The following is a 14,439-nucleotide window of genomic DNA, read 5'->3' as shown; positions in this document are numbered from 1 at the left end:
CCGATATGCCGTACGATGAATTTTGCGCGTTGTGTTGCGATTGTTGGCAGCGCAAGTACGGATTCGTAGTAATAGACAAGGACAGTTCGCTCAACGATGGTCGATACAGAAAAGGATTTAACGTGTTCGCGATACCGCAAAACGATTAGTCGTTGTCGATACTTCGTCGGGGTGAAACGTGAAAGAGAGATTGACATTTTTGTTTTTCCGCGATGGCTGCGATCGATAAGAACGAGGATATTCGCGAGCGCGAGAAGATTGCGAGGGCAATTGTGAAAACTAGCGAATCGATTCGCAAGAAACATCGCGCTTTGAAGACCGATAAGATCGAGGAGGATATCGTGTTGGATAGACGCTTTAGACCTCTCATCGAGCCGTTACAAAAGATCGTCGACAACTCTAGCTCGATCGCGGTGAAGAACGAGCCTGCGAGTAACACCAACGCGGGGATCGAAGCGTTGTCCATCCCGAAGCGCGAGAAGGATGATGATGATGATGATGATGATGATGTGCCACCGCAAAAGAGAAAACGATCAAACGTCAGGTCGGATCGCTCACCGACACCGCATAAATCGAAACGATCGGACGCTCCACTGGATGTACCGCTGATAACCTCTACACCGTCCGCGTCAATGAGAACTATACAACCTACGATGCCCGAATTATTCACGAGCCAGGATGTTTTTGAAACCACGGACGACTCGCTCATGACATCCGTTCGAAATCAGTTGCAAACACCGGAAGGTCAAGAAACATTGCGAGATCAATTAGGTCCACTGGGTCAAAGGTACATCTGGCCTATCTTGAGCGGCGATCAAGAGAGCGGTATAGACAACGTGTACGGTGTTTATCTCGGCAAGAATGGAATGATGTTCGGTAATAAACGTTTTGACGTGGACAACGCGGATAGCATAATTATCGATGGCATACGATACGTCGGCACACCTGGTCTTTACGAGCTGATCTTTAAGAAATTTCCCGATGACGTCATCTATACGGTGGATGATAAGCAAACGTACAAGAGCATGCTGTTGACGACGAGCGCGCATAAACGCAATCACGATGCGCACGGTCGATTACTGAGTAACAGGGGATACAAGTACAAAGAAATAATCGCAAAGTTGATACCGATCGAACCCAAAAGAACAAAATCTGGAAAGGGATTATTCGCGTCTCGCGAAATGACGCTAACCGATAACAAGATTGACTACGTGCACTGGGACGATCCCAACGAGCTGGTGGATCGTCTACGATTGCTGGATGCTTCGCACCAAGCGGGTCACAACGGTCACGACAACGAGATTTTGTCGATCATCGAGGAACTTCGCGAAGCCGGCATTATTATAAATTAAACGGTGTCTCGACAAAACTAATCAATCGATCGACCGACATCGCTCGCATCGATGATGCATATCAACAAATTTGGGATATCCGAGCAGAGTAACGACGTGACGAACGTCATTTCGTACCGTCGATGGAGTGGATTAATGAAAAGTTTCGTGCGCGATAACGCTCTGTGTCGCACCGTTACGGACTTTGACGCGAGGTCGCGCAAGATTCGTCGTGTAGCGCAACCTGTGGCTGATACCGACGTCGTCAACAAACTGTACGTGGATCATTGCGTTAAAACGTTGAGAAATCAACTGAAAGAGTCAGACGAGAAGCTTGCTGCGTTCGAGAAAAACGTGCGTGCGTTACAGACTCTGATAAACGAGCTTCGGCATGCGAATATCGCTAGATTAGAAACGCCAACGAACGACGACGAAACGTCAACGAACGCTAACGAAACGTCAACGAAACGACGACGAAACGTCAACGAACGCTAACGAAACGTCAACGAAACGACGACGAAACGTCAACGAACGCTAACGAAACGACGACGAAACATCAACAAACATCAACGAAACGACGACGAAACGCCAACGAAACGCTAACAAACGACAACGAAACGTCAACGAACAACAATGGACAGCAACAAACGGATCAAGAACGACTACGAACGGCTGACGAATGACAGCGGACGACAACGAAGGGTTATTGGACGGTTATCTAACAGTTCAGGAACGGGTCAGGAACGGCTACGAACGAATCAGGAACGACTACCAGACGGGTCAGGAACGGCTACGAACGGCTATCGAACGGCAACGAATGGTAGCGGATGATAAAGAACGACTATTGAATGACAATAAACGGAAATAAACGACTATTATATGGTTAAAAAAAAAAAAGGTTAAAGATATAAATCATAATGTAATTTCTTTGCACATATTATTACGCGCCGACTAGCCGTACCACTAAAAACATGACATCGTTAAAATCCAACGGACGTAAAAATATCGAGAAGCTACGACTCGTCGAGGAACTGCATGCTTCGGCGAGAAGAAATTTTCCCCGAAGACGCGTCATAGTGCGGGGTTACGATGACCTGTGGCAAGCTGACATCGTCGAGATGCGTCCGTACTCTCGTTTCAACAAAGGTTACCACTACATACTCACCGTCATCGATGTGCTGAGCAAGTACGCGTGGGCTGTACCGCTCAAGAGTAAAGGTGGAAGTGAGACGGCTGATGCTATCGCTGAGATAATTCGAGATAGTAAGAGATGCCCGAAAAACATGCAAACCGATATGGGAAAAGAATTTTATAACATCGACGTACAACGTCTCATAAGAAAACACGACATCAATCATTATTCCACGTATTCGGTGTTGAAGGCATCGGTTGTCGAACGATTTAATCGCACGTTAAAGAATGACATGTGGAAAATGTTTACGCTGAACGGAACTTACAAGTGGGTTGACGCGTTGCCGCGACTCGTGTCGGATTACAACGCGCGCAAGCATCGCACTATCGGTATGAGACCTATCGATGTTACCCCCGCGATAGCCGATAAACTTTTAAATACAGTATACAGCAATGTAAAGATTGCGGCACCAGCAAGATTTAAAGTAGGTAACCCGGTACGCGTTAGCAAGTATAAGACGATCTTTGAGAAGGGTTACACACCAAATTGGACCACCGAGGTGTTTAAGATTATTAAAGTGCAGCGTACTAATCCCGTAACCTATCTACTCGAGGACTATCGCGGAAAATCTATTGCTGGAGCATTCTACGAATACGAGTTGCATCGCGCGACTTATCCGGACGTGTATCTCGTGGAGAAAGTACTGCGCAGAAAAGGTGACGAGGTTTACGTGAAATGGTTGGGATTCGATGGATCGCACAACTCTTGGATACACAAGGACAATGTGATTTAATTCATACAAATTGTATTTTATTTTAAACATATAAAAATATGAAATACATATAAAGTATCTGAAATATGTAAAATATATACAGCATATAAAATATATGTAAGATATATTCAGCATGTAAAATATAAAATATAAAAGAAAGATAGAATTATATTTATTTTGTTTTCCCGACACACACACACACACACACACACACACACACACACACACACACACATATATATATATATATATATACATTATATTATAAGGGTATTCGGAAATGTCCCCACGGTAGCGTGTCGGTCGAATCAGGTACGATATATCGCTTGTCGTCGTACGGACTCAGAGCAATTTTTGTCTCGCTGATTGTATACACTTCGTGCAATTTGGATCTTATGCAAGACTGTCGTCGAGTCATCTCAATTTCATCGCGCAGACACCGCGTGTAATCGTCGAACGTTATCGTTCTCGCTACGACGTTACTCTTGACGCCTTTAACCTTTTTTGTATCTTTTTTATTATCTACTCGCAATGCATACATTTTTGCTCTAAGCCCGACAAATTCAGTCATGATCGCACCATTATTCTCGTCCTTCATCAAACCCGGCACTTTCTTGTTCTCGAGCGGTATACCGTACGCATTGTTAACCGGATAATCGCTTGTGTCAAATTTAGCAATATCGCGTTTCATGTTCTTGTACACATCCTCGCACTCGATGTGATAAATTAAACTATCTGTATCGGTGTACATTATTTTACATTTCTCTCGATATAACGGTACCATGTATTCGTGATGAAATTCATACAAACACGTTTTAGAAATGTCGAGGATGCACATGCCGACGTAGATCGGTTTATTGAATTTTATCTCGAATTTGCGCAATTCGACAGCGATCAAATTTTCCGAAAAGACGCTCCTGCTGTGAAAATTTGGTGTCGCGATCATCGCCTCCGCGCCATATCGTCCGTCCCACTTTGTTAATAATTTTACATCGACGTGATTGCGCACGTTTTCCATAGTTTTACCGAATACCGCGTTGTTCATTAACTTGTACAGATTTTTCTCGAAATCGTTTGTCGCGCGCGTTCTAAACCGGGTGTTGAGTTCGATGTAATCGCGGAGCTATGCGGATTGAACGAATTGCAATACGCGATGTATCTTTGCGACGCGAAGGCCGTGACGCGTGCATTGTTGCAGATTGCGATAGTGTATGACATAACGCTTCTTATCGTATAAGGTTGCGAGGAGTTTGTCTTGCCGCTTGCCGGGCGGCTTATCGCGCGTCGGACAGAACGGTAGGTCAGCGTGCGCATCGTGAAGATGTTGTGGATACTCTAGATCAACCTCGAGAATATAACCTATGGGCGAATCCGAAGCGATTGCGCTAACGTCAAAGTCAGAGATATCGTCGACCCATCGAAATTCGGCATAGGGTAGCGGTTGACACATCGCCCAACCGTACAAGTTGTTTACATCGAAATACATCATGTACGATGACGGTTTCGATGGATCGTAAGACTGCGTGTACTTGTTATTGGCTCGCGCGTATCTGCCGGAACATTGACTCAGGCCACCGCGTATTCCCCGTTCGATAAACATAACCATATCGATATCAGTAAGTAATTCGAACGTAATATTCGTATGTTTTAACATGGCGTCCCACGTATATCCGGGAAGAGTATAATAATACGCGGGGTCGAGCCCATAACTCTCGATACATTTGTCGCGGAAATTTTCAAAAATATCTGCCAATAACAAGACATCCGTTTTTAAATACAGATCGCTGTATTCGCCCAAGGTTCGTAGGGAGAACCGCCTCCAGACGTTTTCAGCGTGCGCGTAATCGCTCTCGGAAACGGTGTCACCGGTCAAAGAACTGTAAAATGATTCGCGCGGTGGTAAACATGTATCGTGCAACCTATCGACACAGTCAATGTATTCGTATGGGAAAATACCTTTTCGCGTCAATAAATTGAACTCTTCAATTGATAAATTTTGAAATTCCGATTTTAAAATTTGAAGTTTATCATTATTTAAAAACGATGCCAATTTTTCGAGACTAGTACTGAGAAATTTGTATGAATCGATGAACCGTAACTTTATATCGTTTCGCCAATCTGATTTTTCAACGGTATCTTTAACTTTAACATGTTTCGTGAATGAAATATACTTTTCTTTTGTTATCGGTAGTACGTCGATCGAGCCTTCGAACGCGGTAGCTATTTCTTTGATGATAAAATGTGAATCGTAACCGGATAAATTGTGAAATACTATGGGAATGCAAAAAGAGTCTTTATAATTTAAATTGCAGTTTGAATGCGCGGGACCTCGATACCGCCCGGTAAGATGGCAATGATCGCGTACGCGTGTATCGTCTTGCGCGAACGGTTTTTCGCAAATGTGACAGTGTGTCGCGCTGTGAAATTTTTCCCGCTCATCTCGCGTTAAATTTACCATAGGGACATTCATGGTTAAAATAGTTTTTACGCGTTGCGCTAAATTTTTTAATTTTTCTACGAACCACGAAACGCAATCGGTACTACGGCGAGAATGATACGCGGATAACGATTCGTCGTACGAACAATGTACATAATAAGCTACGCTAAATTCTTGATGATGCTGAAACGTGTACGTAGACGTCCTCGGATCACCGTCGGTCTTCCTCAGCACGCACTCCAAGTCGGCGTATACGACGAAGGGAAGTCGCTCCTTTCTGTTGTAGTTGTTGAACGCGAGCCACTTGTCTTTATCGCTCGGTAACCGGATGGCGCACTCGTTCATTTCTCGACAATCTACAATGTGCGACTGCAACTTATCGTCCGATCCAAAATAGTGTAAACATCTGTAAAAAAAAAAAAAAAAAAATGGAAATAATTAATTTTTCTATCGTATATATATATATATATATTACATTTTTATTAAATATACGTACCGATCGCAGATATATTTTTGGCCATTACGTTTGCTCAGTTGCGAGCTCACGAGGCGGGATAAATTCTTGATCCACGCGAAATGTCCGAGGTCTTGCGAATCTTGTATATACAACAAGTTGACGTGTCTATCCTTCTTTTGCTCGCTCAGACGTATCGGGATAATATTATTCTCTTTCTCTTTCTCGATGCAGTATACATTTATCGAAATGTCGTTATAAAGTTCAAATTTTTTAATTTGACTCAATGTCATCGGAAATTCAACGTTCTGGAGATTTAGCACTGTCGTATAATGTGGATACGAAGACTCCCGACCTACGTCTCGTGCAGCTGGATACAAAGCAGCGACCACTGCCCACGCGAAACATGCATTGTCTTTGGATTGCACGTTTATTACCGCTCTCTTCATTGTTATTTCTCGCGGTAATTTAATATGGCACCCCGCGCGCATTGGATTATATTTATTTATATTTACAGTTAAATCGAGAATTCGCGACAATGCCCACCCGCTATCGCGTTCTTGAAATTCTTCGAGCGAGGCAAGCGTGGGCTCGACGACGCGTCGCTCGTACCACTCGTGTAAATCGGATGTGCGAAAGAGTTCACAGTTTCTCGTATTTACACTTTTATTTGCCCGTTTATCACCCGACACGAATTCACCATTGAACACAGTGTTCACTTTCACATTAAAGTGTTTTTTCAGCACATTTTTCACGTGTTCGAGCACAATGTCTTTGGTGTTCTCGAGAAATTGACGAGGCTCGATGTGATTATAATTTATAACCGCACCAGTCAATATACGGCTCTCAAACGCCGTATCAATCTCCCGCCAAATGAGTCTTTCCGCGGTATTGCAATCACCACTGTAATTACCACCACTATATATAAATTGTCTCTCTAATCGAGTCCTCGCACCCTCGAGTCGCGCGATTCTGGCCACCAAAGATTGCCGAACTCCGATCGAGAGCCGCGGACGCTTGATACGACTGGATTCCTCGAGCTGTTTGATAAATTCTTCGCATCGCTGCGCCTATGCAAAATACTCGCCCAAAGTGGCGACTTGATGCGACAGCTCCAACAAGTCACGTTCAGTCTGCTCGGAGTTTTCCATGTTTTTTTTTTTTGTTTTACTGTGTACAAATCGGACATATGTTGCACGGCATTACCTGATATAATGCTTGTCTGCAATTGGAGCAGGATCGACCACTTATTACGTCGTACAGTTCAGTTACATGCTTCCGAACAGCATACATGTATCCATAGTCAGTGTCTGCTATAGCTATCATACACGAAGCACATACAGCATAATCACTACCCGTAGAATAATAAAAGTATATGGCACAAAATTTTGTACGTCCGTTCAACGCAATAATTTCTGAATGAAACACTGTCTTCTGAACAATTTCCGTGAGGTCCTCGCTTTGATCGCTGTTGTAATCACTGTCGTCTGATAATGCGTGATCTTCATCAGACGACTCGTCTAGTATTGCCTCAAAATTATTTATTTCCATCCTTCGCAGATTGGCAGAGTGTCAAAATCTGGTCACCGTTGAACACTTGACACACACAAAAATTATAAAGAATCCACTATACTTTTTAAACGTAAAATCTGATCGCCGTCGAACACTTGGAACACAAAACTTTTTTAACCGATGTATACACTTTCAAATCGTGTACTACTATAATTTTGACACCCTTCGTTCTTCATTTATAGATATATATTTCATCTATCACCTTTAAACGGCTCTTCTTAGAAAAATTGCGTGGGAGTAAGGTCTCTCTAAGGTTTAACGAATTGGACTTGTGCATAAGTGGGGATCTTCCAACTTTAATAAGTTAAAAATCATGCCAGTATTCTCATTAGACGGAGTGTTTCTCCTACTTTTCGTATTTTACTCGTAGTGATCGTCGATTGGTGAGTTTGGATATCGGTTCGAGGGTTCCTTCGCACGTGATCATGTTAGAGAAAATTCTATTTTCTTATGAGAAAGGAAAGAAGGAAGCACAGAAATAATCGACATTTTTAAAATCTAATAATAATATGGGTATTTCGTTAGAAGAATTTTATTATCTAGTCGGTATCTTTTAGTTTTCTACCAAAAAATTCCACTTTCTCTTCCAAAGGGACTCGGGCGCTTTGGCGTTCGTATCACGCGATAGTTTTAATATCTATTGATAAATAATAATAATATGGGTATTTCGTTACAAGAATTTTATTATCTAGTCGGTATCTTTTAGTTTTCCACCAAAAAATTCCACTTTCTCTTCCAAAGGGACTCGGGCGCTTTGGCGTTCGTATCACGCGATAGTTTTAATATCTATTGATATGTACATATGTTGATCGATGGAAAATCGGAAAGAAGTATAGAAGAGAGTATAGAAAGTGTTAAAAAAGTAATGAATTTCATGTATAAAATATATTTTTATGTTTAACATATTCAAATCTTATTTGATTTTTATTATTGTGCTATACATGAAAGCAACATTATATCTTGCGAGACGCTATTTGTTCATAATATAATATAAATATAATAACCCGCCTTTGTAATACACCGCGCCGATTCGGCCGCACGTGCAATATTGCGAGACACTATTTGTTTGTAATATAATATAAATATAATATAATAATATATGTATACTGTCACACACACACACACACACACACACACATATTTTTTAAATAATCAAACATTAATACTGATAAATAATATTTATCAAATAGCATAGAAAAATGTGATAAATATAGATACAAACATTTATCACAAATCAATAGAAATGCTATATTTATTAAGTAAAGGAAAAGGAGGACTTTGGACGAATGATTGTTCCTTATCGGCTTTCACCCGCGTGATATCATTCCCCCGCGGCACCAAAATCCCCCTCCGCCCGCGTGACGTCATGCCCCCTCGCCCGCAAGGTTTCCCCTCGACCCGCATACCCCTCGGAGGACCTGCGTTAGAACTCTCCTAGTTCTACTACTATTATTATTATTTATTAAATTACTAGCATTTCATAAAGAAAAATGAAATGCGGATGTGCGAATAAAAAATAGGATCAAATAAGATATAAAAAAATGTAATTAAAATAATATTTTATTTATATTTTTCATGTGTAGTATATGTATAGCATATATGTGTGTGTGTGTGTGTGTGTGTGTGTGTGTGTGTGTGTGTGTGTGTGTGTGTGTGTGTGTGTGTGTGTGTTGGCTTGTGTCTTACAATACGATGTTTTTTTAAAGCTGAAATAACATTATACACGTATTTTTTGTGTGGCTGTGTGTTCCCGCGTATTTTATACATACATCCATACACACATACAATACATTTCAGATACACACGCAGTTAAATATGTACATATACGTACACATGTATTTTGTGTTTCTTTATTAGAACGCGTCAATTTTTTATCAGGTTCTTCTTTTTTCACCATAACGCTGTAATCATACGGCTGTCAAATTGCAAACACGAATTTTACCCTTTTATACGCCTCCACTTCTATTGTTCGATTTACGCGGTATGTATGCGTAATGCCGAGTATCGTTGGGAAAGATGTACGTGCAAAAGCGATATTCGTGTCTGGAGTCGATTGTTTCAAATCAAGCAATAAATACCCATGTGGTCTCGATGTAGCGTCGTAGTACGCTTCTTCCATAAATTTTGGATCGTCGGGATATTGGCGCACTAGATGACGTATTTGAGCGCGATTGCGTGGAATTTTGAAAACTACTACAATATGTAATTCGCGTTGAGAGATATGTCGCGCTGTCCGCGCCTTTAATGAAAGAGAGTTTGCGAGATGAGTATAACACTGAGATTTTTATGATAGCTTCCTTTGGTAAACAGATCTACGATAGCGTCGCACGACAATGATTCTCTCATAAGATCGTCGATTATTATTAATTTCGACACGAGCGGATCGTTGGAATAATCTTCCGGGCGCGGTAATCCCTCACAAAATTCGATTATATTTTTCTTTGATTTTATCAAAGCATTATTTACGTAACCGATTTTTTGTGTTCTTTTCTCTTCTTCTTCTTTATCTTTTTCACTCGCTATGCATTGTAAACACTGATACGCATCTTGCCACTCTGCGTAAAAAAATAAAATTCTCTCGAATCGAACATCGGACATACTGGATAAACGTTGAAGAAATATTTTCACGAAAATTGTTTTTTCACATCCCGTAGGCCCGCAGACGCTCGACGTCCAAGGATGTTTCCACCGTCCATTTTGCGAAATGAACGATTTGTCGTTTACGCACGCTCTTATAAATAAAAAAGTAATCAAGAATATTTAATAACAATAACAAAAATACGTGCATCGAATATGTTTAATATGTAGATATGTGTTGAGAGTAATAAGCTTATCCGCGCTCCGGAGGGCCCACCGCGGCGGCCGCATACTCGCGCTAGCGTTTTCCCGAGCGCGTATAAGCGGAAAGCACCGCGGGCGATTAGCTGATAAATAGCCGCGGGAACGATGCTAATAAACGTATTCGCGGGGATGCATTCGCGTCAGCGTTTTGTGAGCACCGTTGCTTACGAGCTTATAAGAGATGCTCTGTGGGCGCTTATGTGAGAAATAAGTCGCTCGTTTAGCGTTCAACTAATATTTGATATTATTTTGATAGAATGTTCTATGCGCAAAGTAAAGAAGTAAAGGAAATATTAGAGAGGGGTAAAGGAAAAAATATACTCTATGATTTTTAAGGTGGAAAAATTTCATATTTATTGATAATAATTTTTTATTTTTTATTTTTATAAAATTAACAATTACGATTTAAAATTGTACGTACAATTTCGTTAAAGCCGAGCGAAAGTAATTCTTCAAATACAATATTGAAATATACATCTAAAAAGGTTAAATCCCTTATTTGCGTTTGTACATTGCGTTCAATTTCTTGAAAATTACCACTATGAGTTTTATAATTTCACGATCTATGTAAGCCGATGGAAGTTTTAATTCTATTTCGTTCATTAAGTAATTGACGCAGGCGTTGACGGTATCGGTGATGGAAACTAGCTGCGACAATCAAGCATCCACACATCTTGTAATATTTTCCATACCTAGAAAAGTTGCTTTCTGCATCACGATAGCGACACTGTGCGTTTTCCGTTTCTTTAAGGGCGGCTGCGCTTGTTCCTCCGCTTCACCATTACTCGCAAATTGTTCTGCATTTTCCTTGTAAGTCAGTAGTGTTACTAGGAGAGTTTTAACTCAGGTCCTCTGAGGGGAGGTGAGGGCGAGGGGAAACCGGCGCGGGGGTATAACGTCATGCGGGGGGACCGCGACGAAACGGTTGGCACGGGGGCCGCGGTGAGGGGGGAGGGGGACCGCGGCGGAACGGTAGGCGCGGGGGCCGCGGAGAGGGGGGAGGGGGACCGTGCGAAACCGATAAGCGGAGGGGTCCGCGGGGAAGAGGGAACGCACGCGGCCACGAGTAGGTGTGAGAGAGATAGCGCGGCGTCCGCAATGTGTAAGAGAGGGATAGCGCGAGGCATGCACTTGGGAGAGAGAGAGAGATGGATAGCGCGAAGCATGCACATGGATGATGCGGCGTTTGCAAGTTAAATTTTGCAGACTGTGCATATCTATTACATCGTTTTATTCATACATAAAGGATGGGATAAATAATTAAATTCACAGATAATTAGTAAAATAACTTATTTATTACAAGCCTCGTGAAGAATATCATTTACAGCACATGTCAATAACTCGCAATCGATGAGCGATTCGCTGTTAAACATATCACTTTCATGTAACGTTTTTGCAGCGTCGCATACATTAGCGATATTATTCTGTTGTAAAACAATTACAAATTGTTTGAATTTTTCATTTACAATATGCGTATTTTCGCATAACCAGTAATACATATGATCTATGCATTTTTCAAAATCGAATAAATAGAATAGAGTTGGCGGTTTCATATATAAAGAATTATTGGATAATCCTATTTTTATAATATTCGAATCAGATATTTTAATCACTTCGAATGTCAAATCTCGAATCCGCAATGAGATTTCAGTCGATTGTAGAAGTCATTCAATGTCCGCACGTTTCTGCATTAGCGATTTCCACGTTTCAAAAGGCAATATTATTTAATTGCCCGGATTATTGCCGAGAACCGATTCCACGCAAGATACAACTCCAACGTTTATTCCAATGTCCAAATATTTGTACGACGTCGGGGTTAAGGCGTATCGTCTTCCGAGTATACGAACCGCGCGACGAGGCTCGGATAAAATGCTAGGGAGTAAAAACAATATTATTTATATAAATATTTAAAAGGTGTAAAAAAATATTTAAAAAGTATAAAAATACTTCAAGTTAATTAAAACTTGTTACATTTTACACGGTGAAGTTTCATCAGCATCTTGAATCGGAACGTAATAATTCATGCGGCTTCCTTCAGTGGGATACATTTTTATATGAACCTTTCACACAAGTGGTCGATGCAATACTGAACGTATTGAACATATTTAAAATATGTATTAGCATTGCAAAATTGCAATGTGGTGGGGATTATTGATGACGCGATATTTTTTTTCAATTTTTCCATTCAAGCGCCGATATACGGCTGCTTCGCGATGACATCATCACCAGGTGTGAGATTTAGCCGAATGCACAAAAATGCAACGTAATATTTATAAAATTTTTAAGCGCCGATGTGCGGCTGCTTCGCGATGACATCACCCATAGATATCAGATTTCAAACGCGGATGTCAAAACATGACAAAATCCTAAAATATAAGGATAATCCTCATGATTAAATTGCACTAACATTGGACAGCTGCATGTAATTTGAAACTTTTGCGATACGCCTGGGATTTGACATCATCTCTAGACGACAAAATGCAATAATCGACATTAGTCAAAATGTACGTGACAAATCGCGAAATAAAGATTTAGATAGATACACATGATGGAAAGAGACATCGCGATAGAATATAAAATCGAGGTAAAGAGGCACACCCTGTCAGTATTTTCGCAAAGAGTTCCGAGACAAGAGCTGTTAATAAGCACAACTTGTTAGCAAAAATTTTTGGCATAAATTTAGAAATATGGCGGAAAACAATGCCGAACGAATTCTGCGCGAGCAATCTGCATGGGTAAATTCGATAGAGGAGTACATTGCGTGGGAGCAACGATGCAACGAATATATCGAATCATTGGAAGAGCAAAGTCGAATCAAACGTCCACGATTATCGATTGGGATTCGACAATCGCTGATTGCTCGAATTGCACGACTCGAGGGATTGAAGCACTCATTACGCACGCGTTTTGTACACGCGGGTGCAGGATGCAGCACGCGGCAACACGGATTGATCTGGCGAGAAATCGATACGGCGTTCGAGAGCCGCATATTGACTGGTGCGGTTATAAATCATAATCATATCGAGCCTCGCCAATTTTTCGAGGATGCTAAAGACATTGTGCACAAGCAAACCGTGCTGAAAAAACATTTTAATGTGAAAATTAATACAGTGTTCAATGGTGAATTTGTGACGGGTGATAAACGCGCAAATAAAAGTATCAATACGAGAAACTATGAATTCTTTCGCACAACCGATTTACGCGAATGGTACGAGCGGCGCGTTGTCGAGCCCATTCTAGCATCGCTCGAGGAATTTCAGGAACGCGATAGTGGGCATTATCACGAATATTCGATTTAAATGTAAATATAAATAAATATAATCCAATGCGCGCGGGGTGCTACATTAAATTACCGCGAGAAATAACAATGAAAAGAGCGGTAATAAACGTGCAATCTAATGACAATGCGTGTTTCGCGTGGTCTGTGGTCGCCGCTCTACATCCAGCTGAAAGAAACGCGGATCGGGAATCTTCGTATCCTCATTACACGACAGTGCTGAATCTCCAGGACATTGAGTTTCCAGTGACTGTGAATCAAATTTAAAAATTCGAAATTGCCAACGATATCTCAATCAATGTATATAGTATCGAGGAAAAGAACATTGTCCCGATACGTCTGAGTGAGCTGAAAAGAGACAAACACGTCAACCTGTTGTATATTGAAGACAACAACGTTGGACATTTCGCGTGGATCAAGAATCTATCCCGCCTCGTAAGCTCGCAATTGAGTTGTGGCAAACGAAGACAATATATCTGCGATCGGTACGTATATATTTAATAAATTACAATATATTGCAGAAATCTGTGAACAAAAATTAAAAATTATTTCTTTTATAGATGTTTGCACTACTTTGGCTCGAACGACAAGTTACAGTCACATACGGTGGACTGTCGAGAGAT

At 41.1% G+C, this 14,439-nt stretch overlaps 1 protein-coding gene across 1 annotated transcript; it reads right to left on the bottom strand.

Moving 5' to 3' along the window:
- Positions 1 to 3,477: 3,477 nt before the first annotated feature.
- Positions 3,478 to 4,300, bottom strand: LOC138934868 (uncharacterized). The gene has a single exon (XM_070299011.1). It carries the CDS (start codon positions 4,278 to 4,280, stop codon positions 3,498 to 3,500), a length of 783 nt encoding a protein of 260 aa, XP_070155112.1. The 5' UTR covers positions 4,281 to 4,300; the 3' UTR covers positions 3,478 to 3,497.
- Between the last annotated feature and the right edge of the window lie 10,139 nt (positions 4,301 to 14,439).

The sequence above is a fragment of the Polyergus mexicanus genome, unplaced genomic scaffold, assembly GCF_030449975.1.
Source record: "Polyergus mexicanus isolate NDT 795.1 unplaced genomic scaffold, iyPolMexi1.0 SCAF_7, whole genome shotgun sequence".
In the NCBI taxonomy this organism is placed as follows: domain Eukaryota; kingdom Metazoa; phylum Arthropoda; class Insecta; order Hymenoptera; family Formicidae; genus Polyergus; species Polyergus mexicanus.
The sequence above is the reverse complement of the archived record's forward strand: the minus strand, read 5'-3'. Positions and strand labels throughout refer to the sequence as shown.

Bases quoted from the DNA above. Each gene is read 5' to 3' on its own strand.
- LOC138934868 (XM_070299011.1), bottom strand. From the start codon at position 4,280: ATGAACAACGCGGTATTCGGTAAAACTATGGAAAACGTGCGCAATCAC.